General features: G+C 38.3%; 1 protein-coding gene across 1 annotated transcript in view; it reads right to left on the reverse strand.

Annotated features, from left to right (window-relative positions):
- Nucleotides 1-21,620, reverse strand: part of DLG2 (discs large MAGUK scaffold protein 2) — a 767,759-nt gene that overhangs the window by 653,293 nt on the left and 92,846 nt on the right. The window contains exon 4 of the mRNA XM_072398627.1: nt 17,335-17,424. Within this exon, the coding sequence (XP_072254728.1) occupies nt 17,335-17,424 (90 nt within the window). The remainder of the gene's footprint in view (nt 1-17,334; nt 17,425-21,620) is intronic.

Raw genomic sequence — 21,620 nt, forward strand, 5'->3', positions numbered from 1 at the left:
TACCAACAGAGCCAGAATACAAGTCCAGAATACAGAGCAGAAATCATACACAGAATATCCGTCCATCAAACGAAGTACACAAGGCAAAACACAAGCACAGTCCGGGTCCCAGGCAAAGGTCGGTCCAGGCAGCATAAACTCCCAAGGTCAGAAACAGGTAGGGTAAGCAACAGTAAATCAGATGAAAACACACTCCAGCACATATTAGCGCACCTATACGCTACAACAGGCACTGGTGGCTGGGTGCAGAGAGGATATAAAGTCCCAGGAGCAGATCAGCCTCTAGAATCCCCTTCAGCTGTGTACAGCCTAACAATGGATGCTGGGGATGCCATAAATACATCAGGCTGCACGGCTAAAGGAAGCAGGGGCTGCTGCTACCTTTGTTCTCCTGGCTGCTGCAAATAACATTGCTGGACAGAATATACAGTGTTTTATACTGCCATGGTGCACAGCATGGAGTCGCCGGACAGATGAGCATCTCCTAACACCTTTATATTAACATAAGGTTATGGAAGTTAAGCATGAGCAAAACAGGGGGTTTACCTAAAAGTGTATATCCAGGCAAAATTTTCTTTTCTAATTTTGGATACTTTGGGGAATAAGTAGATCTCCTGCCAGGTCCTATTATTGTCTGCATCCTCGTAGTGGAGATGCACCCTCTCCATTGTCCTAGTGAACAAACTTCCAACAATTTCGAGTTGTCCCAAGAACAAAAAGTGCTCTTAGAAGTGCCAATAGGGACACCCAATTAGGAAACTACTTTCAAAGAGGGCAATTCCTTTTTGCTTTTGAAATTTTTCTCCAACTTCAGCATGCATCTCTGGTGCAAGAATTGAAGCAACATTTCCTTAATGGTACACAAACAGCAATAACATAACCTGGTAGGGTCTTACCCTTTCATAATATTGTCAAAACAAAAATTAATTGTGACTTTACATACACTCAGCATATACAGCAACATATACAGCACCAACCGTATTTGTACCCTGCCCCCCAGAAATAAATAAAATAAATTTGTGTTTACTGTGTGTGCAAAATAAATATTAAAAAAGGAAGTGGTGCACCTTAACTCACTGGAGCCTCAATGCAGTATATCAGCCAATGTGAATCTGAATTTTCTTTACATACGCATTGCTTGAGATCTAGGAAATGTAACCAGAAGGTAACATGCTTGCCCAAATGCCTATTATACCACAATATTAGCTCTAATATCTAAAGAAGGTCACTGAGATGGAGAAAGTTTGCAAATCACATGCAAATTAAGAACAAAAAGTGAACTTGGTTACCTCATTATACAACAGTGGCAAATAAAATGACGTGTAGTGTGGCCACTGCACTCTTGTTAGTTTGCCCCGGTCTGGTGTGTTCAATTTATCAGAAACTCATTACTGAAACTAGAACAGAGTTATTTATTCATAAAAGGCGGTGAAAGATGGCCGGAGTACCATCTGCCAAAAGCAGCATATGAGAAGACAATTTACACATTTCTTTATTAATTGGCCAGTCAAATACTTTCAAATATGCAGCAAAATGTGCACAGGCTCCCGAGATACATAGGTGATAATATAAAGTGTGATGGTATTGTCATGATGCAGCTGGAATAATGTCATTAAGTCGATCAAGCATAAAATAGACCCCTCATGGGTGGTACTTAGGTCCCAAGGTGCTAAAACACGCCCACTTGAAAAAAAGAACTTCAAACAGGCGGTGATTAAGAAGCTGTCCCACTGTCAAACAATCGTTAGTGGAAAGGCAGGGAGTAGACGCCTCTCCCAGCTGTTGTGCAATTTATTTTGCGTTCTGTCTCTAATCAGCCAGCAGGAGGATGAAATGGATGCTGAAGAGATGTCACTTTCCTTCATGAATTATTCAATTAGCTACCTTAGCTGTCTTCTGTAAAATTTGTTATGTCTCAAAAACCGACAATACATTATTTTCATTTAAAAAAAAAAAAAAAAAAAGTCACAGCTTGGCCTCTGCTAAGCAAATTAAATTGGATTTTATTACAGAACCGGTATGAAGGTAAAGTAACAGTTTGTACTTAATAGGAATATATTTATAAAGGAATTATAGTGGTTTTTAAGCAGTAAATTAAAACTGTATATAAGTTGTACAAAACACCTAGAAGTACAAAGGAAGTGGAAGATTGGCATACCTATTATTATTATCATCTAATATTTATATAGCACTGACATGTTATGGGGTCCATAGCCCATAGTCATGTGACTAGCTGTCCCTCAAAAGGGTTTAAAATCTAATCTCCCCACCATAGCCATATGTCATTAACACAGTCTAAGGGTAGTGTTTGAGGGAAAGCCAATGGAATGTGGGAGAAAACTTGAGTACCTTCAAGAAACCCACTCAAACACGGGGAAAACATGCAAACTCCTTGCAGATACATACTGCCCAACTACCGGTAAGCAGATTCAAACAATACCTGTGTTCTCCCAAATTATGGCAAAATGATCCTCCTAATGCAGTATCAGCCAACATAAAGGGAACACCCCTCAATACTGCCATTTGTATCCCATTTTCAGCTAATCCCCTTCCCTGTTTCTGTAATTACCATTGGAAAATTGGAACACTGGTTGGAAACAAAGTGCCACTTTATCACGTGTTAAATCTAAAACTCCCAGCCTCTGGGGTAGTATGGATGGGAATAGAAGGACTTGGAAGTGGTGGTGCCTCTTAGACTATCATGGATGAACCTGGGTGATCCAGCAAACCTGTAATGGGTTTCTTAGAATAAGTTCCTGGTATTAGACAAATATTTTTAATCATCAGCGCTGCATAAAAGGTTGGCACTATATAAATGCTGTTTAATATTAATAAAAATAATATTATTATTAATAATAATATTCATGGACCAAATCTATTCTAGGTTTGCTGGATGACCCAGGTTCACCCATGTTAGTCTATCTTCTCCAGTCTTGGAGAGCTTTAATAGGTCTTCCCCAAAGTGTTTTAAATTGGAAAAACTCTTTAAATCCAAAGGATTTCAGTACAGAATAGCTACATGTAACTATGGAGTGTGTAAATGATGTAACCTCAATACAACACCTACTGTGTAAGTTTTTCATCACATAATCTAACATTTACCCATTTTCTTTCTTTATGTGAAAGGCCACAAATTGCTGATTTGTGACCAAATGACCGTTTTACAAGGGACAGCAGGTTGAAGCATTCGATCAACAGAAATGGTTAGTGAAACAAAAGCTTGAATTAATCCCTAGTAAGGTCAGCTAGGAAACGAGAAGCTAAGAATAAGACATAATTTACAAGAAAGATTGTTTTTAAAAAAAAGTCATCCAGTATTTGTGCAATCAGAAAAAATACAGTTTGCCTTTGTTTACTTTCAACTAAAATGTTTCCCAGCTGTTTTTGCTTTCCCATACTTTGAGTTGGTGCCAGTTAAAGGACAACTTACTATAAGTATAGCAGTATAAGTATAACAGGAAAAATGGTTGCCACAACCCTCAAAGTGAGAAACACAACAGAAAGTCTTTAGTAATCTATCACAGCAGATCTCAACCTTCTCAATGACATCCAAGGACACCTGAAAATATATTTTCAGTTGGAATGATCACCATCCATTGTTTCAGGTGGCAAAAATGTAAAGTGTGTACAGATTTTAAGAAGGAAGAATAGGGGGAAAGAATGGAAGGAGGGAAGGAATGAAAGTTAAGTAGAAGGTAATAAGAAGGTAAGGAAGGAAGGAAGGAAAGATGAGACGTAGGGAAGGACAGAAAAAGAATGTAAAGGAAAGAAATACAGATAAAAAGTTGGAAAGAAAAAAAAGGGAAAAGAAAATAAGAAATGAAATATGATAAGTTAGCAAGGGAAGATGTGAAATAGGGCAAGAAGGAAAAAGGAAGTAAAGATGAGAAGGAAAGATGGAAAGGAAGGAAGAAAAATGGGAAGAAACATAGGAAGGAAAGATGGAAAATAGGAAAGGAAGTAAAGATGGAAAGAAAAAGAGAGAGGAAAGTAAGAAAGAAACAAATAAAGAAAGATAGATGAGAAGTAGGGAAGGAAGTAAAAGGAAAAAAAAAAGATAGGAATTAGGGACAGAAGAAAAAATGAAGGAAAGATGAAAACAAAGAAAGGAAGGAAAGATGTGAAGTCAGGGAAGAAATATGAAAAATATAAAAATAAGTATAAATGGGAAAGTAAAGAAGGAAGAAAGGGAGGAAAGATGGAATGTACGAAAGGAAGGGAGATTTCAAGTAGGGAAGGAAGGAAACATGGGGAGGATAGATGGGAAGTTAGACAAAAACAGATCAAGGAAATAAAGATGGGCAATAAGGATGGAAAGCGAGTCCCAAAAGGGAAAGGGGGTTGCCACATCCCTCAAAATGAGAAACACAAAACCAGAAGTACCCTCAAACAGGAAATGAAAAGGGGGGTTCAGGTGGCAATTACATCTGTAACAATAATCTAAACAATAATAAGTAATAATAAAAAAGTTGTCCACAATTAATATTAATAATATGGTATACTATTATTGTTATTTTTATTAATATTATTATTATTAAACAGTATTTATATAGTGCCTACATAATATGCAGAGCTGTACATTATCAGCAACCTTATTCAGAATCAAAATATATAAAAAGAACTTTCATAGAAAACACATATTAAGAATGTGTATCTTTTTTGAAGATTCACCAGTTCATTTACAACAAGAATGTCCTTATAAATGTATATTGTGTTGATATAATAATTTACCTAAATGTTCCGACACATTTCGCAGATCTACTTCTTCCTCAAGGAACAGGTATGTGAATCAGTAGTCTGGAATCGATCTGATGCAGTTTAAAAACAATTGCCATCTAATTATTATTATTAATATTAAAAAAACAGGATTTATATAGCGCCAACATATTATGCAGCGCTGTACAGTAAATTTGGGTTGCAAATGACAGACGAACACAGACAGTGACACAGAAGGAAAGGACCCTGCCACGAAGAGCTTACAATCTAGGAGGTGGGGGAAGTATCACACAATAGGAGGGGAGATATGTAGTGGTGAGAAATAGTGACAGTTTCAAAAGACAGGAGAAGACGGGTAGGAAAGCTTGCAAATGATTTTTAGGAAATCTTTTCCAGGTTTGCATGATCACTCAGGTGCTCCTTTGTCTTTGTGTAAAGGTGGCCATCTTGGTAGACGCAGGGATTTTCTTCCCTGTGTTGTATTCTTCAGCAAGGGAAATAGAGCAGCACATTAGTGGATCACCAAATCCTACTCCAAGTCTCCTGAATATAGACATTTACAGACAGCAGTATCCTAAATCTCACAACTCACCCTGCACACATAAAACTATGAAGCTTCAGGATTTGACCTTGACACCCTTGTATACTAGGAAGTGTAATGTTATTTTCAGATTACCTTGATGCATATGATCAATGGACAACTACACAGCATGTGCACCCTAGGGAAGGAATGAAAGTACGGGAGGGTTATGCTTAGTACACACTTGTAATTACTGTCACCCAAAATGATCATTTCGGATTGTTTTGTGTGACAGTTTAGGAACATTGGCTGCACAAACATGCTGCTCGTCTCTTTCATTTTGTTTCATGGAGAGGGTAGGGGGTGGATGAATGTGAGGCACCCCGCTGCAATATTACACAATAACAATAGCAGTCATTAGCAGATAGTAGTTACTAATCCAGCATGGCGGATCACAACCTCCTCAATGACATCCAGGGACACCTATAAAATATATTTTCGGCTGGGATGATGACAATCCACTGTTTCAGGTGGCAAAAATGTAGAGTATGTACAGATTTCAAGAAGGAAAAAATATGGGGAAAAGGAGGGAGGAATGACGGAATAAAGGGAAGAAAGCAGGAAGGATGAAGGGAAGGAAAGATGAGAAGCAAGGAGGGAAAGACAATACATAGGGAAGGAAGAAAAGAAAAATGTAAAGAAAGGAAAGAAAGACGGGAAGTAAGGAAAGTAAGGATCAGAAGTATGGAAGGAAAATCGGAAAGAATGGGAAGAAGCATTAAAAGGAAAGATGGAAAGTAGGAAAGGAAGGAAAGATAGTAAGTCAGGAAAGAAAGATAGGAAGTAGGGGTGGAAGAAAAAGGGAAGAAACATGGAAAGTGGGGAAGGAAGGACAATAGGAACTGGGGAGAAAAAGAAAAAAAGAAGAGAAGAAGGGAAGGAAGCAAAGATGGGAAGAAAAAAGGAAAGGAAGGAATATTTGAAGTAGAGATTGAAGGAAACATGGAGAGGGTAGATGGGAAGTAGGAAAGGAACAAAGAAAGGAAGAAAAGAAAGATGAGAAATTAAGAAAAGAGGGTTAGTAAAGTAGGGAAGACAAGAACAAAGGAAAGAAAGATGGAAAATAGGGAAGGAAGGAAAAAGGGAAGAAAATGTTTGAAGTAGGGAAGGAAGGTGAAAATATAGGAATTAAGGAAGGAACAAATAAAGGATGGAAAGATGGGATATAGGGAAGGAAAGAAAGATGGAAAATAGGGAAGGAAGGAAAAAGGGAAGAAAATGTTTGAAGTAGGGAAGGAAGGTGAAAATATAGGAAAGAAGGAATAAATAAAGGATGGAAAGATGGGATGTAGGGAAGGAAAGAAAGATGGGAAAAAAGAAAGTAAGGAAAAATAGGAAGTAAGAAAAGATTGGAAGAACAAAAAGAAAGAAAGATGGGAAGAAGGTGAGGAGGAGAGAGAAAAAATTTACATAGGAGCTATTTGCTCACATTGTCTGTTGCCAGATTGTACCATTGGGGTCATATTTAAATGCTCTGACAATTTCCTCTCATCCTGCAGATACATACACTGCACTCAGCTCAATTCTGTACTCTGCCACCTTCTATTTTGTATTATGATTTATCTTATTATACCTAAATCATAGCCTTCATTGTCATAAGTGTAGTACTCAGTGCAGATCTCATTACCATGGAGGGAGATGCCTTTGTCGCAAACTTCCATTTAAATCACCAGGTTTTTGGCATAAAGCAGCACCTGCAACAGGGTCTGACTGAAGTGTTATGGCTGGGAATATTCTGAGCGGTAGAATACTAGGGAAGACATAAAAGAGATGGATCTGACAGTGCATGAGAGGCACTTAATAATCATATCAATACAATCATTTATACAGCACTTACAAACAGGGGATCAGTGTCACATCGTAGAGATGCCTTCTTGGTGACAGTATCCAATAACTCAAAGCAAACATTAAATCAGAGCATGGTGAGAGTAACAAATTATTATCAGTGCTCATGTTGAAGTCACCTACACAACAATCAAAATGTGATAAATCTCAGTGCTGACCTGAAAGTGCAGGACAACTGGGACCTGGACGGGCTATGTCACGGTTTGAGAATGTTTTATATTATGGGTCAAATACAAAATATACAATAATGGAGTTTGTAAGTGCAACAAGTATTGTAAAACAAAATCAGAAGAAGTAACAAAGGGTGACACATAGTTTTGAATGCTTAGTTTAGTAACAATATTAAAGCTGACCTCCAATCAGATATAAAAGACACAAATTAACTCTGTATGCAATAATTCATCATTAATTGTATTTTTTGTAAGTCCCTTTATTTTATTTGATATCAACCCCTTGCATTACTTGGTGAGTTTAAAGTGGAGGAAGAAGAACAAGAACCAGATCAGCAATGATGAATGTGCTGTATTGCTTTGATGTAAAGCAAAACTTCTGCTTTCAAGAATACATGATCAGTCAGGTGAATATTGAAGAAAAGGGCAGGCAATGTCCCTCCTACCTGCCTGATCACTCTGGTTATCTGGCAAAAAGCTGAAGCATATCCTGGTTCCCCCTGCGTGTGCCGGGATTTACTGAACTCCAACACGTCTGAATGGGAGTTACATCATCTCAAAATGACCAATCAAGATGGCTGAAGATCATCTTTGGGTAGTAAAGAACAAGAAGGATGGCAGTGCCCTGCAAGGGAGCAAGGACTGGTGAGTAATGAAGGTTTAGTTCCACTTTAGGATCTAGAAGCTGATACAAACAGAGTGCAGGGAGAGAACAAAACAACACTTTAGAGTGTTGTTCCTCTTTTTTTCTGTCCAGTCAAGAGATGGACTAGAGACAAGACCTGTTAAGTTTTCTAAACCTGCAGCAGGTTTCTTACCTTTCTGGACAGGATTGTACTGTGTAGGAGTGGGCGGGTAAATATTGATGTATTTCATCTGTGTAGTTAGCTCTGCCTATAATTCATCTTAGGTTTTCCATTTTTCAATTTTGATCTACATTTTGGAGATATTTGATCTATATATAGCAAGTAACATTGCTTTAGGCTGGTGGTCCCCTAAAACCACCAACCAATTCGAATGTTGCAAGCTTTTTATATAAGAAACCCGGTTCCTGGTTGGTTACTAAGTTCACAGTGGGTAGTGTGCCCATTGGCTGGGCCCAAGACACAAGAGAGAGGAGGATAACCAGATACCCAGAGAAATAGGGGAGGGTGGAAGATATGAAGTTGTAGGGACAGAGAAGATGGGGGACTTTAGAGTAACAGGAAAATAAAGTGAAACAGGCAGCATAGATATAAGGTCGTAGAACAGAGGGTGAAGTGTTGGAAAGAGACACAAAAACGATGATTGGCTCACCAAAAATGACAGGGGGAGCCACAGGTTACAGTGGAATGTAGGAACATCATCATTAAACCAAGTAAGCTGTTTTGCATAGGGCAAAATGGGAAATTGCCCAAGTCCCAGACTATCTCCAGGACCCCAACTAATGAATGGCAGGGGTGCAGGGAGCTGGAATGCTGTGCATTTGGGGACCCCCTTGGGGCCTTTCTTATCTAAAACTGTCATTGATAAGGGTTCATTTAGACCCATATTGTCACCTTTGTATTTTTACCTAATGGATAAGGGCTGAATTGTACTCAGTCTGTTGTTTAATGAAGGACAGCCTACAGTCATATGACATCTGTGAACCAAAAAGTACTCTGATTGTTTCTGGGGTCACTACATGAATAATAAATCCAGTATGGTATCCTTCTCCTCTGTGCACACCACCCACCATCCTAAAAGTAGTCTTTGTGGTCCTGGGGTCCCTGTAGGATCAGGAGAGCCCAGGAGCCTTGTAGGATGGATCAAGTGTCCTCATATAGGTTTATATTAAGGAAGAGAGGAGGTGTATGGCCAAGCAGGTCTGTAGCTCATTATTGAGTGCCCTGGGTCAAACCTTAGCACCTATAGAACTACACGGTCATATTTGGACTCCCTGCACAAATGCTTTAAGGTTGTAGAGGAAAAACTATAAGGAAGGCTGTCGACTACCGTGCTGCCACATTTATCCGCATCTGTTATGGCAGGACTGTTATGGCTGGCATCATGACATGCTTTGACTGGTCATTATCAGTGTCTGGAAGATTTGAGGTTTTATTCTCACATTACATCATTGCACAGAACAAGAATGGCTAACCTCGAATAGCTAACCTCATACAGCTGCCACACACAGGGATTATATCTACACAGAGATTTTCTTTATATGCAATGCAGAAAATATCTCACATAGTGAATGCTGAGAGATATTCAGTAGAGCATTCAAAAGCCTTCAGTACAAAACCGACGTACTTCACATGGATCACCTGAAAGTGCTACCTGAACTTTGCAGTTCTGCCTTTGTCTGAATAGGATAAAGACTGACACAAGCATTGGAATGTACCCATTGCAGCCTGTTAGACAGAAGTCTTTGTCTTTCCTAGCTGAATATTTATAAACATTAGTTAGTAAATGTGTACAAGACGGATTTGCCAGTTATATTCACCGTGTTCATAATACGGCGAATGACAGTGAAGCCTGGTGAATGCAAAGTGAATGTTTGGCAGCTGGTAATGAGGTCCGAGGTTGTGCTGTCCTGTGTTCTTCACAGTGCTGACAATGAAGTTGATTTACTGAAGGAATTTGGGCTGTTCACTTACCAAGGTGAATGTCACCTTGCAAGGTATATAGTGAATGTGGTGATAGTTCACTTGGCTAAGAATACTCAATCACATGCAAGGAAATAAAAAAAAAAAAGCAATTTTGCCCATGATTTGAGGTAGAAGAAATCTTTACCTGAATCCCCTCTCCTATGATTGTCAGCCTGCAACAGTAGGTTTTTACTCAGTTAATTGATCGTTGGCTGTAGAATTTGCTTTAGGCCCCTTTCCCATTTGTAGTTGCAAAAGGTAAGATAAGCTACTCCCTGGAGCATAGTGAACTCCTGCTATATACCCAGGAGCAGCAAACCACACCACAGGTTATTTGCATGCTTTGCCCTTTGTTTGCGGTACAGTTCTTCCTCCAGAGGAGGAAAAGCAACCACACAGCCAAAAGTGTTGCCGCCGATGCTTTCAGAAACCGTGGCACAATCTCGCTACAGCTGCAACACAACCACATGCACAAAATGGTCCCCAATGGCTCCAATTTGCAGTTGAAAATGCAGTTGAGGCTGCAGTACAAGCCTGAAATTGACAAAGCCAAGAATTGCACCAGGATTTACCTTATGGTTTCCTCTCTGGAGCCTCATAGAGTAACCATATCAGCCCAGAATGTAGGTGTTATATCAGGCAATATTTGCACCCTTTTAGGAGAAAGCAGGTGACAGCATTGTCAAGCAAGCATTGGTATTATTGAATATTTAGTTAGTATGCCTGAGCATATCATAAAAAAACACAAATCTGATGCTAAAACAAAAGGCTGTCCACCATGAAAAGTCATCTGGGATGATGCACAGATGGAGAGGTTAAAGCCTGTAGTCAAGCAGCTTGGTGGACCTAGCATTATTTTAATATTATTATTAATAATAGCACCAAGCTGCTTGACTACAGTCATTTCTGCTGGTCAACTGTGCCTTTAACCTCTCCATCTGTATATCATCCCAGATGACTTTTCATGGTGAACAGCCTTTTGTTTTAGAATAAATGTCCCTTTAGTTTAGCCACATTACAGTGATTTTATCCTGAAAACTTTGGCTGACTTTTCCATGCTGCCTCTTCATTCATCTCCATATCTACTGGGGCTTCTTTCATTGTCTCCCTTCTGCTCAGCTGTCAGCTAGAAAAATGATCAGCCACTAAAATTTTATGGAAGCCATACAGCACAATACTTAATGCCACATTATTGCCGTGGAACTCTGCTGAGTGCTGCGCAAGCTATAATAGAGGAGGGAAAACCCATTGGTCACTAATACATTTGAAGCTGAAGACAAATGCTGTTCTGTCAAAGGCAAATTGTATTTGCATGTTAAATTCCCTGCGAGATTTTATATTAGAGAAAATCTGTTCAAGTTTCTTAAAAAGGAGTAGAGAAAGTAAATCTGTGCTTCAACTGCCTAGATTTCAGAATAGAAAAAGTCGCAATTCTATCTTATCAGAATCTTAATGAACAATGATCTCTAGTTATGGCTTGGACCTGTCTACCGTTATCTGCCTGCTGTCCACTCTGATCTTCCTCCATTGCCCTATATGCTTCATGATTCCTAATGGACCCCCATGGACTTTTCAGGCACCTCTTAATCAATTCATATCTTTTAAATATTTATAAAATATATAATGTATTTTATTATTAAAAACAGAGATATATCTTTCATATTCAATAGGTAACCAGACAGTATGCATATCCAGTCTCGCAGAATCTGCTTCTTCAGGAATTGTGAAACTGGTATCAAGGTTGATATGGTTTTAAAATATCAAAAATCATTCGCTGTCATCCATTCTGGAGATGAGACACTTCATAAAGGATGCAGATAGGCATAGTTGCATCTGCAGAAACCCCTAAGCGTTCCTTCTATTTGTTTTATAGGTAGGTCAAAAAAAATTCTCCATAGTCATCCATATTTATAATGTCTCCCTCAAATTTGTTTCTTTTTGCTAATTGGTATTGACACACTTCTTGCAGTATTCCCCATATAGAGTTTGGTGGCATGGGTTTGCTGGCAGATCTGCTTTTTATATTTGGGAGTTATTTTATCCTTTACCCCAGTACACATTCTGGTCGAGCTCAACTGGCAGCTCTCACCCCTTGAGCCATTCCAAGGAAAACGGCCTGGGAACTGCCACATGATTAATTTAATTCCCACCATCAATGAATATAGAGAAGACTCCCAATGCTCTGCTTACACTTACCCAGGCCAGTCTGGCCTTGGAGCTCACACTTCAGATCTCCAACCCACCTATTCTTGGCTGATGCATCTCATTTTTCAGTAAGGTCTTACATAACATTGTGGAACCATAGTAAGCTGGACCTCCAGGACCAAAGATAGATGCTGACAGGTGTAGGCTAAGCCTCTTGGGTTTGGAAGCTCCCATGAAACTCTAGAATACACTCTGGGTCATGCTGAAACTTTTATGTACCTCTAGGTCCCTGCAGACATTGTTGTTGCTGGATAGGTGCATTGTACAACTTACATAGAACAGGAAATGTGTTAATTGGCGCCTTATCAGGTAAAAATAATTTGAAAAAGCCTACCAACAAGAACACATATGGATCCATCACATCTAGTAAGCCACAATACATACATTTTTGGGAGGTTTTAGGGCATCTGCTTTTACCCAGCAGATCCACCTAAATCTACATTTAGAGGGGATCAAACTTAACACTTATTACAATGTATTGGTGAACTGTATCTGATTCAGCACAACATTTTTGTACCTTTCTGCACCTTTATGTCTAGAATTATCCACTTTGCTTGTTTTTTGAAGCTGAAAACACATTTTCTGTTTTTTTTTTTTTTCCCTTTTCAATTTAAAATGTAACCAGGCAGGGCAATATATTTTCACATATTTTACAATATCTAGTTTGCAGTAGAAGTAATAAAGTCTTATGAATCAAGACTCTCAGCAGCTCAGCTAGCAATTACTCAGCAGCTCAGCACTCCATGATTCTCCCTCCCAGCACCATTTCAGAAGCTCAGCTCCCCCTCTCAGCTCTTATACATTGCAAAGGGGAAATATAGGATAGAAGCCCTAGCAATTTAGAGGCCAGAGCACAGGTGACCTCTGACACTGAAATCAATTCTATATAAAGAAAGAAAAACACAATAATAAACTTCAAATAAATAATAAAAAAACAATCTTTAGTATGCCTTCAGATTTTTGTTTCCAAAAACTACATGACTGGTTCTCTTAAAACCTCCAAAAGTTCTTCAATACACTCTAAAGGTCAAGCTATATCCATAGCAGACAATATATGCAAGTAGATTCCCCATAAATCATTAATGTAAAAGATTGCCATGTCCCTAAAGAGCAGAATGATTAAGGTTAGAAAAAAAAACAAAGGACCCATGGTTGCTCACCTAGATAGAGAGCAAAAAAGGTGAGCAACCATGGGCCCCATGGGATTTTACCCTAAATCATATAGCCATAGCAGCCTATGTGGCCGCATTGTGACCTAGGTTTGGGAAGGGGTCTGCATTACGGAAATTGTTGAAGCAAATTAAATGGAAAATCTTTGAAGATAACACTGATACAGCACTGTGGCAATAAGCATTGGTGAACTCTGACCCTAATCCTCTGTGAAGTCCCCAGTCAAGCGTGTCAGTAGAGCTTAGCAAACTGAGACCTTCTATTAATTTAGGGGTCACATGTTATCGGGTGAATGTAATCAATGCTTTTTATACTTCAATGGAGTTCAAGCACTGATTTATGAAACAATCACAAGTTAAAATTAGTAGACAGCAGTTTGTTTAATACTTATCGATTGAGAATATCTCACATGCATAATTGATGGATAAATTGGTCAAAATACTGCACACTTTAAAGAAGACACAAGATATATAACGTTCAATGGATGGTATTGAATTTTTGTTTCGTTTGTTGGTTTGCTGTTTTATTATTTATGATAAATTATTAACATAGTTCAACCAAAATTTGGAAAATCTGTTTTTTCATAACAGGAGCAGAAGATGATTAACTTTAAAGTTTTGTTTTGAGACACAGCAGCACCATAAATGTAGGGGTCTCTATATTTGTTTTTCCAACCAAGATTCACCAGACTTAAAGCCAAAATTCACTCATTTTCACTGTAAATTAAAATGTATACCTTATAACTACATTCATTACATTTATATATTTCAAATTTAATCCAATGTGGGAATGTCTACAACCTGGGTAAAAGTTGCGTTAATCTTGAGTTGGGTGAAAACATTTGTAAATAAGCATTGAAAGTTTTTTACATTACAACGAATGTTCTTTCTTGTTTTCTTGAAGGCAAAAAGAATATTCTAATATTGAGGCCTCTTTACATTTTCTAAATTCAACATAAAATAAATTATGTGCATGGATACGTGAGAGTGTTTAGTTAGGACATAAATAACTAGCACAAAAAAGAGTGGAACATACCATTTATGATACAAAGATGTTGCCCCTGTTCACAACCTCTTGTTACTTTACCATGGAACTGGTCCTGCTATGCCATGGTTACTGAACAATGACATCTTTGTGGTCCAAAAGCAGTTCTTTGCACCCAATGTGTCTGTCATTGTTACCACATTGTCAGGTCATTCTAAGTGAACCACTCTCTTTAATGTCTTACAATGCCATGTATGATACAAAGATGTTGCTTCTGTCCATAATCTATTAGTGGGTTAACGTAGAACTGGTGCTTCCATGCCAAGGTGACTACACAATAACATCTTTCTAGATCAAAAGCAGTTCCTTGCACCCAACGTGTCTATGGCGGTAACCCAAATGTCAGGTCATTCTAGCATAACCAATTTAATCCTAATAGCTTACCATACCATGTATAATACAAGTATACCCATCTGTAATGTCTTATTACTATAACATGGAACTCCTGTCCTGCCATAGTGATTAAACAATGACATCCTTCTGGACCAAAAGCCGTTGCTTGCATCCAACATGTCTTTGGTTGTTACCCCAATGTGGGGTTATTCTAGGATAATCATTCTCTTTGATATCTTACTAAACCATGTATAATATGAGGATGTTGCCGCTGTATTAAACCCCTTGTTACGACAACATGGAACCGGTGCTGACTAATGGTGACTAAAAATGTCATAAATGTAGATGAAACACTGTTCTTTGCACCCAATGAGTCTTTGGTTGTTGCCCCACTGTCAGGTCATCCTACGAGAATCATTCTCATTTACATCTTACCATACCATTTATGATACAAGGATGTTGCCCAAACTGTAATGTCTTATAATATGGAATTGGTGTCGCCATGCCATGACTAAGCAATGACCATCTTTCTAAAACAAATTTAGTTCTTTGCACTCATTGTGACCATGGCTGTTACCCCAATGTTACATCATTCTAAGAGAACCATTCCCTTTTACATCTTACCAAACCACATATGATACAAGGATGATGCCTCTAGCCATAATCTTCTTCTCATAACATGGAACTGGTGCCCCCATGCCCAGGTGAGCACAAAATGACATGTTTCTCAACCAAAAGAAGTTCCTTGTACCCAACATCTCTATGGTTTTACCCCAGTGTTAGTTCTTTTTAGGATAACTCTCTTTAAAGTCTTATTAGCAAAGTTTTTCCTAACTAAATAAATAATAAAATAAATAAATAAAAACATTCCCCCGAGTAGTATGGCTCATTCATTAGTCCATATGTTCAAAGCAGGAAGTACAGTTTGCTCTGATCATTCACAATTTTTCTGGTCTCTATGGAAACAAACAGAAAAGCTACTATTGCTATAAAAGGATGCCGGAACAGGAAAAAAATCTGAGCGGTTTAAAATATCTCCGAAAATATTAGATAACTCCTTCACCCTTCAATCTCTTGCTGAGCTGAAGAGTATTTTTTTTTTTTTTTTGTGTCTCCAATAGCAACTGTTAGCTTTCCGCAAGCTAGCAGCACACTGCGTACGTAGGCGTACGTATTGATTTGGATGGGTCGGAAGAAAGACTGACTGTACCTACAGATTGTGTAGCATTAATACAATAGAGCAGAGACTGATTAGCAGCCATGGACAATAGACCCACCATGTTTCCTTGGAATAACTAGTCTTTGTGTGTAGAAAAAGGCACAGACTGAGCTAGCGGGACTGTGCGTGGGGGCAGCAAACAATTTACAGAAGCACAAACTCATATTTGGTCTAGGTTGTAAAAGACATCCTTTTTTATTTCATAAATAAATAAATGTCTTAAAGAAAACCCGTACAAGAAAAAATATACAGCTGGCCTAGAAAATGTTAGTTGCTGTAAATTACGTAATGCAGAGGTCTGATTTGGCATGGGTTGGTCCTCATATTACATAGTATTGGTGTTATATGGCCAGCTTAATTTGTAACTGGATGTATTTGTTAAGAATTTTACATCATAGTACTTAAAAAAATAGTTTTCACCATCGTTGCATCTTAGTTTTGGAGATATCTTTTGGCTTTGTTTTGCGAATTCTTATCTACCGTCACATGCTCCAATGTCAGCTGCACATTATTGCTCTGGACTGGCTCCCTGATACATTGAACCATGTCCAAGAAACAATTGTAGCCACTGGGATTATTGTACCTGAGCAAGGATGGCAGGATTACCACCATACCTCTCATTTTACTGAGATGGGACTGAGACATATTATATCTTCACATAGAACAAAAGCACACACCCCTGATATTGAGGGGCACCCATATAATGACTGGCTGCTAAGGCTAATGAATTTAAGTGTTGCAGGAAATTTAATACTACCAGATTTGGGGATATGGTGTGTGTATGTGTCTACTTTGTTTCTCACAGTTCTCCTTGCTGGAGAGAAATATGCACCTGAGGAACTGCAGTACAAGAATCTACCTGTTTCATTAATTCTGTGGAACTGTGGATTCTTTCACCGCTCCTGCTGCTTTACTCAACCAATATTCAGATCACACCAAGGGCAGCAGTGCCATTAGGAAGCAAAACCCAGCCTCTATCATGGTGGTCAACTTCATTAGCTCAGAACAAAGCATGGTAAATCAATAGTGGGGAAAGGTCTACAGGGAACACAGGTGACTGGTTCCATGCGTTCAATTTGCTCCTTTTCTGCACAGTTTCCACAGTATAGGTTCTCTTTAAGCATTATGTTTATTTTTAAGTGCTGTGATTCCAGACAGGTTTGCTTTAACAAGGGCTTATTGTATTTTTGAATTATAGATCGGTTTTAAAACCTGAATTTTACAGATTTCTGGATTAGCAAAACAAGTGTCTTTCATTACTCTCATCCCAATCCACAAATGCAATCCTGAAACTTACTAAACATGCTCAAACATAAATTATTCAGAAAAACAATGTTTGGTAAAAAGTTAACTTCAAAATAATAAAAAAACACCTAAACACATCAGTATGAAGGGCCTCAGGTGACACCATCAGCTTGTTAGGAATAAAAGTTTCTACAGTACCGGTCTCTTTGCAGAAGTGGAGTCGGATGCATTCTCTGTATTTGGGTCTTCACTTGTTGTGTATCCATTGGAGCCATTGAGAGCTTCCAGCTAAAAAGAAAACATATAAATAATAAGTAAAAATATTGTTGGCAAACTTTATAGTGAACTTGTGATTAGATATATGTTATGTTACATGTAGGATGCTAAGTAAAGGGCCCGATTTAATAAAGCTCTCTGAGAAGATAAGCTATCATGGGAGAACTTAGGTGATCCTGGAATAGATTTTTTAAGATCATTTGGTATTAAATGGCAAATGTTGTCCTGGTCAAGATCTATTCCAAATTTGCTGGATGTTCTTCAATAGTCTATCTTGTAGTGTTGGAGATCTCTAATAAATCAGGTGTAACACATATTTGTAGACACACGTATTTGTTTTTTCTTACAGAGATCACAGTACTCTCCCTGACAATGCCTTTACCTGCATTTCTCGACATTTTTGTTTAGGAATTTTTAAGGGTCATCTGAGATGTTGGCACAACCATGTAAATCCTGGTCTGTTCAGTTCTGGTATTCACAAATAATTGTACAGATCACTTGCTACAAAGTCACAATGTTGCACTGCTCCTGTTTGTAGCAGACTGAAGAAAACTTATCAGCCTTGGCATTTTTTTATCATTCAGGGTTGCCATTTACGTCCTATACTAAGATACGGGTTTAAATATTACTCAATCATGCCAATACAATTGAGGCCAATACAGTTTTCTGTATGCAGAAAACTAATGACACCTTCTCAACCTAAGCTAATCGTAAGTGTAGCTTTTAAAATAAATCACACTGCCTGGCAGGGGTCCTTACCATTATCCAAAATTTAAAAAAAAGTTTTACCTTTGGAAACACTTTAAAACTTTAAGGCTCTGCACCTAACTGATCCCTCACATTTCAGAAATGAGTCTATTGATTGGGCAATATTATTATTGTTACTTTTGATAATGAACAGATGAAATGAATGAAAGTGACAGCAGCAAGAAGGGTATTTAGTTGAAAATCCACATGAATGAATAAAAAGAACAATTCTCACTAGAACATATACTTAGCAAGGATTTTTACGTAAGTGTTTTGTGTTGCTTGTTTCTGTTTTCTAGGTAATAAAATAGTCAAACAGGTAAGATCCCTATATCTTTAGTCTGGTAAGACCTTTCTGGTATTATTATTATTATTATTATTATTAATAATAAACAGGAATTATACAGCTCCAACATATTACGCAGCGCTGTACAAATAATAGGGGTTGCAAATGACAGACAGATACAGACTGTGACACAGGAGGAGGAGAGGACCCTGCCCCGAGGAGCTTACAATCTAGGAGGTGGGGGAGGCAGGGAAATGGAATGGTCGGTGAGTAGTGAGGGTTTAGGAGCGAGAAGAAGACAGGTAGGTGAGTTTAAAAAAGCTCGATTTTGAGTGCTCTTTTAAATGAGTGGAAAGTAGGAGCAAGCCAAACGGGCTTAGGAAGACCATTCCAGAAAGTCGGGGCAGCTCTAGAAAAGTCTTGGAGCCGTGCGTGTTATGAGGTTATAAGTGAGGAAGTCATTAGTAGGTCATTGGAGGAGCGAAGAGAGCGGATAGGGGAGTATTTTTCTATCAGGTCATAAAGGTAAGTGGGACTAGAACTGTGGAGGGATTTGAAGACAAATCACAGGAGCTTGAATTTGATTCCAAGATGAAATGGAATTAATTAGCCTTTGTATATTCCTTTGCAGAGAGCTGAATATTCCAATATTCTTTATGCCTGTGGCTTCAATTAATGCTCCATTCAGAGTGTATTTATTTGTAGCCACCCCATTGTACTGTACAGAACTGAGAATCTCAGTGTGACCCTTACATCCATGATACACAATGTAACGTGTACGTCCAAGGGACGTGGAGTTTTCTATAGGCAGGAAGCTGATATTACAGCCACTTTGCTGCCTTCAGTGTTCAGCAAACCAAAACTTTAAGTAAGAACCATTTAAGAAAAAAAAAAACATATTACAGGTTGACATTCAAAAATCCGGCAACCTCTGGAACTGGGGAGTGCTGGATTCTTGAAAATTCTTGATTTTTTAAGATTATATATGCTGTATATATTTATTCAGAAAATTTCTACCTGTACAGTCCTTTAAATGGCAGCTGAATTAATATTGGGGCTATAGAACAACAAATAAATGAGAAGGAATGAGCAGAAAAACATGTGCAAGGAAGACCCAACAGCTGATTCTGGAGTACAGCACCATCAAAACCTAAACGGCGCCTCCAGAAAACAGTGTAAATTTGAAAATGCACTCCAAAATCCATCCTGGAAATCTGAAGGAAACGGATTATCGATGGGCGGATTTTTGAATATCAACCTACATTTATATATAAATGTGGGATATGTTGCTTTTTAATTATTCTCAATGTGAGAACTTTAAATTTTCTATGATCTTAAAAGTGTCCATCTGCACAAGCCAAAATACCATGGACACGGGTCCATATTAACATAGCCATCTATTTATTATTATATTAATATTAATATTATTACACAGTATTTTTATAGAGCCAACATTTTAGGCAGAGCTTTACAAAGTCCATAAGCTGTCCCTCAAAGGGTCCCTACCATAGTCATGTAGCCAATGCCAATGTTGTAAATAGAGAACACCTAAATATTGGCATCCCCCCGATGTGCAGTTGCCCAAAGTCAACTGAATCACTGCAGCCAACCTACTGATAGTAATGAGGCTGCCTAAAAATAAAAATAAAAAAAAGCCACAAGACAACAATATAAAACAGCAACAAGGCCTCTTGTTATGCTTGCTGTGGTTGCAACTGGATTTCAGCAGTTCAAAAAAGAATGCAGCAGAAAATCAGAGAAGAGCGGGCATTTCCTAATAAAATTAAATGCCAGAATAGCTTACGTATCTGTCATATATATTATATCATTTTTATAAAGGAAGCAGAGTCTTCCTTTGAAGACAAATCTAAATGAACTCCCTACAGTGGTAGCTCGGGATTCTCTTGTCACCATGGCAACAACAATGGGAAAATTCTGGCAATTAGACAATTTGGAAGCTGACATACTCAAGAACAAATTATTTGTTTCTGCCTTGTTATTACGGAAGAACACCGTAGAGAAGAACAATTGATTGCACAGCTCTCATGTGACCAGCCTCATGTAAATATCATTAACGACTCAATTTCTTTCACCTTCAGAGGTGGTGGCATCATTAGGTGAGCTAAGTTGTATGTCTTCGGCAAAGTGTCATCTTCATGCAGATAAGCGGAAGAATGTGAATGGAATTTTAATACAATAATAATTTTTTTTTAGTACAGATTGATTTTAGGATTGAGGTGTTGGTGCTAGTTGCAGAAGGAAGATTTTGGCACTATCAAAGTATACGCAAAATGGCAAGGTCATCAATGGCTGCCTTCATATTTTCCTAGTTTAGGTTTCTTTAAAGTGGACCTCACTAATCACTGTCCAAATCCCCTACTAAACAGCAGGGGTTGGATAGTTCGGAATAGAATCAGTTCCAACTGGGATTGGAGCTATTCTGAATTGAATCAAAACTCAAAATATATTCAGATCAGTATTCTGATCCGACGTTGGGCCTGATTTTTTTAGGCTCTCCAAGACTGCAGAAGAAAGACTATCACGCAAGAACCTTGGTGATCCAGCAAACCTGAAATTGATTTCTTAAAATTGTTTACCATTAGTTGAGAAATGTCCTGGACCAGATCCTTTCCAAGTTTGACTGATCACCCAGGTTCTTCCATGATAAGCTATCTTCTCCAGTCTTGGAGAGCTTTGATTAATCAGGTCCAATACTATATCCATCATTGACAGAAAATTTATGCCAACGGACATTGACAGCTGTCATCATCTGGCAACCGGATTGACTGAGCCATATTATAGCTGTCATTGGATCAGCCGATCTGGCCACCTGATATCGATAGCTGCCATAGATCAGCAGCTGGATTGGCTGAGCTCTACTATACAAGTCATTGACATGTGTACTATGACTCATTAAAAATTACAAATTCTTACCTGGAATTCATGCATCTAATGAGGTTTCTAGACCAATCTAACTGGATTCATTCTGAGTCTAAATTTGAGTTCCGATAACCTTAATCATTGGTGGAAATTAACCTCTGAAGGCTAAAGGGTAAAAATTTTACTTATCTTACCCCCATTATAAATTATTGGGTGTCTCAGTCCTGTATATAAGGAACCACTAGTGGATGCTTAAGGTAGCTCAGAGATGGTGTGAGCACTAAGAAGGGCCAAT

The sequence above is a fragment of the Pyxicephalus adspersus genome, chromosome 1 (genome assembly GCF_032062135.1).
Source record: "Pyxicephalus adspersus chromosome 1, UCB_Pads_2.0, whole genome shotgun sequence".
Taxonomy (NCBI): domain Eukaryota; kingdom Metazoa; phylum Chordata; class Amphibia; order Anura; family Pyxicephalidae; genus Pyxicephalus; species Pyxicephalus adspersus.